We start from the raw sequence: 1,817 nt of genomic DNA, 5'->3' as shown, positions 1-1,817 counted from the left end.
GTCCTAGTCCTGGCCTCACTTTTTAGCCACAGAGACTATGTCATACACTTTTATACTCCAGTGCCAGCCTCGCTCTCATGGAAAAATGGGTCTTCTGAAGGCTGCTCTTCCCATAGCCATTGAGATGGTTCCCAATCATGATGGTGAACTTGACCCTCTGGAGAGCCTGAGATCAGCCCAGTCAATAGTGAAGTGGACTTCCAGGTGTTTCCAGAGACCTTGTATGCTGTCAGGGAGCTGAGAGGGGAAGACCCATGTTGAATGAAGGCAGCAGAATCTAACAGGCTGGGACTTCTAGAAGAGGAAAGCCCCATCCCCAAGCTAGAGTCTTCCTCCAAGTCAGTTTGACATTCCCATGCCCTCACATATCAGATTCTAGCTTCTTCAGCCTTGGAACAAAGCCTCAGACTTCAACTCTTCAGGAAGCTTCCAGGCCCAAGATTGCGGCACCGGCCCTCTATCTAAGGCTGTGGCACCTCAGGGGGAGCAGCTCTTGTTCTAATGAACCTTCAGCCTGAGGTTAGCCATGGAAGGAGTCTCCAGGCCCTGACTGGGTAAGCCAATCTAATAAATGCCTTCTAGAAATTATATATACCTTCCGTGGTTCTGCTCCTCTAGCAAACCCTGATTAGCCCAGCTCCCTGGAGGTAACACTGTTTGTTGCAGTCCGGTTCGCATTGCTGGTGGAAATCACTCAACCAAGAGCAGCTTCTGGGAAAAAGAGATTTATTTTTTTTTACAGGCTTGAGGGGAAGCTCCACGATGGCAGGGGAAAACAATGGCATGAGCAGAGGGTGGACATCACCCCTGGCCAACATAAGGTGGACAATAGTAACAGGAGAGTGTGCCAAACACTGGCTTGGGGAACCCATAAGCCCGCCCCCAACAATACACTCCCTCCAGGAGGCGTTAATTCCCAAATCTCCATCAGCTGGGAACCTAGCATTCAGAACACCTAAGTTTATGGGGACACCTGAATCAAGCCACCACACTGTCTATGGCCCGTACCACCCTGATCTCGTCTGAGAGCCTCACACTGCAGCCTTCCAGAGCCTTGCACAGAGCACACGATGAAGGAACGCGGAAGCAAGTCCAGTCCACTCCAAGCCAAAGAGACAGAGTTAAACAAGCAAAAGCCCTTTCTCGCTCCCCAGCCATCTTGGCAGCTGCTCTTGGTTGGGGACCGTCCCGCACCTAAGGCAGGAAGATGGTGGCCGCAAAGAAGACGAAAAAGTCCCTGGAGTCCATCATCAACTCGAGGCTCCAGCTCGTTATGAAGAGTGGAAAGTACGAAGTACGCACTGGGTACAAGCAGACGCTGAAGATGATCAGACAGGGCAAAGCGAAATTGGTCATGCTCGCCAACAACTGCCCGGCGTTGAGGAAATCTGAGATAGAACACTATGCCATGTGGGCCAAAACTGGTGCCCATCACTATAGTGGCAATAATATTGAATTGGGCACAGCATGTGGGAAATACTACAGAGTATGCACACTGCCTATCGTTGAGCCAGGTGATTCTGACATTATTAGAAGCATGCCAGAGCAGACTGGTGAAAAGTAAACTATATAAAATTTTTCTTTAATAAAATTTGCCAGAGCTTTTTTTTTTTTTTTTTTTTTAAGAAAAAAAAAAAAAGCAAAAGGACCTGGGTCCTGGGTTCTTCTTCCCAGTAGTAGAATTACTGGATCCAGGTACTAGGGGCATGTTTCAGTGGTAAAACACTTGCCTAAGTTTTCTAATGTTAAATCAGTTTGGGTGTATTCATCTGGGTGTGTTACTTATCTCATGTATTATCAGATTCAATCTCATGAAA

At 47.9% G+C, this 1,817-nt stretch overlaps 1 protein-coding gene across 1 annotated transcript; it reads left to right on the top strand.

Annotated features, from left to right (window-relative positions):
• Window positions 1-1,165: 1,165 nt before the first annotated feature.
• LOC101601029 (60S ribosomal protein L30-like) lies at window positions 1,166-1,569 on the top strand. The gene has a single exon (XM_012948977.2). The coding sequence runs from the start codon at window positions 1,208-1,210 to the stop codon at window positions 1,562-1,564; it is 357 nt and encodes a 118-aa protein (XP_012804431.1). The 5' UTR covers window positions 1,166-1,207; the 3' UTR covers window positions 1,565-1,569.
• Window positions 1,570-1,817: the final 248 nt, after the last annotated feature.

Source organism: Jaculus jaculus, chromosome 1, assembly GCF_020740685.1.
Source record: "Jaculus jaculus isolate mJacJac1 chromosome 1, mJacJac1.mat.Y.cur, whole genome shotgun sequence".
Lineage (NCBI taxonomy): Eukaryota > Metazoa > Chordata > Mammalia > Rodentia > Dipodidae > Jaculus > Jaculus jaculus.
The sequence above is the reverse complement of the archived record's forward strand: the minus strand, read 5'-3'. Positions and strand labels throughout refer to the sequence as shown.